The 1179-nt window shown below is 28.2% G+C and overlaps 1 protein-coding gene across 1 annotated transcript; it reads right to left on the bottom strand.

The window, feature by feature from the left end:
• Positions 1-7: 7 nt before the first annotated feature.
• LOC123011213 lies at positions 8-1170 on the bottom strand (the record flags this gene model as incomplete). The annotated part of the gene is made up of 4 exons (XM_044412633.1): positions 8-58; positions 101-190; positions 236-283; positions 343-1170. Coding segments are annotated over 4 exons (1017 nt in total), but the record flags the coding sequence as incomplete, so codon positions are not given.
• Between the last annotated feature and the right edge of the window lie 9 nt (positions 1171-1179).

The following is a 1179-nucleotide window of genomic DNA, read 5'->3' as shown; positions in this document are numbered from 1 at the left end:
GAGATTTTGGACTGAACTGAATCAAATAAATAACATAAGTTGTAATTCCTACAATCATCTGTTTTCAAAATTATGATTTAGCTCTTCTTTCTTGGCTCACCGAAAAAACTAATGAACAGTTTAGAGGAAACAACCCATAGACCATAAAAGATGGWGGTTCTAGATTGAATTTCAGGTAAACTAAATCAACCTGAAATATTAAAATTATTATAAAAACCCGAAAAAGTAAGAGTACCTTTTTATATAGATTTGTATCATTGATAAAGTTACTGAGATTTTTTTTCTGAAATTAATAATATATAGGGATTACCTTCTCTAGGAKCGCAAAAACCGTTTATTTACCTTCTCTAAAATCATATGAAAATAATAAAACAGCATAAAGTCAAGTAATAGTGTTGTTATTTCCAAGAAAACATTATCTAGTATCATTAGGACTTCGTCGACAAAGGGTATTTTGTCCATATTTATAATATATGTCGAGTAAAACAAATTTATTGTGGCGATAGTAAAAGTTGTTGATATTTTTAACAACAAGAAACCTTGAAAACTTTTAAAAACTTTGCCAGCCAAGTCGTATAACTCCGTATACATTTTAAAGATATTTTCTGTTGTTTGATCATTAATTGAATTAATGAAATCGTTGTAAAATTTAAGTATTATTTTTGGCATAGCTAACAAGAAATATCCGAAAGGATAAGTAGAGAGTAAACCAAAATAGTACCCGCTTATGTAAATTTGAAACGAGGTACTTCCTATACCTAGATAATAAATATCAAAAATTATTGTCATAAAAGTAAAAAAAAAATGAAACATGACAAAACCCATGATCTGTTTCCCCAAGGTATGRTAATTCGTCTTTATTTTTCCAAACTGACGTACTTTTTCTTCCATCAAAAGCAAGTCGTTGAAAATAATCTCTAAGTCTTTTTTCTTCATTTGTGAATAGATTATATTTCCAATACTTTGGCCATGAATTATAAAATATTGAAAAAGAAGAGTATAGTTGTATAGGGTATTTTGTTGGGGGWAAAATACCAAAAAAAGGACAATACTCGTCAGAAGCATTGATAAAATTACAAGAAAATGAAATGATGTTTGGTTTTGAAACCTTTTTTCGGTTTTGTTTGTAATTTCAAGTTTGTAAACTGGCAAACCAAAATAAGTCCATACTTTGAAAAA

The sequence above is a fragment of the Tribolium madens genome, unplaced genomic scaffold (genome assembly GCF_015345945.1).
Source record: "Tribolium madens isolate multiple individuals breed KSU strain unplaced genomic scaffold, Tmad_KSU_1.1 Scaffold_107;HRSCAF=265, whole genome shotgun sequence".
Classification (NCBI taxonomy): domain Eukaryota; kingdom Metazoa; phylum Arthropoda; class Insecta; order Coleoptera; family Tenebrionidae; genus Tribolium; species Tribolium madens.
This window is presented reverse-complemented; position numbering and strand designations above follow the sequence as displayed.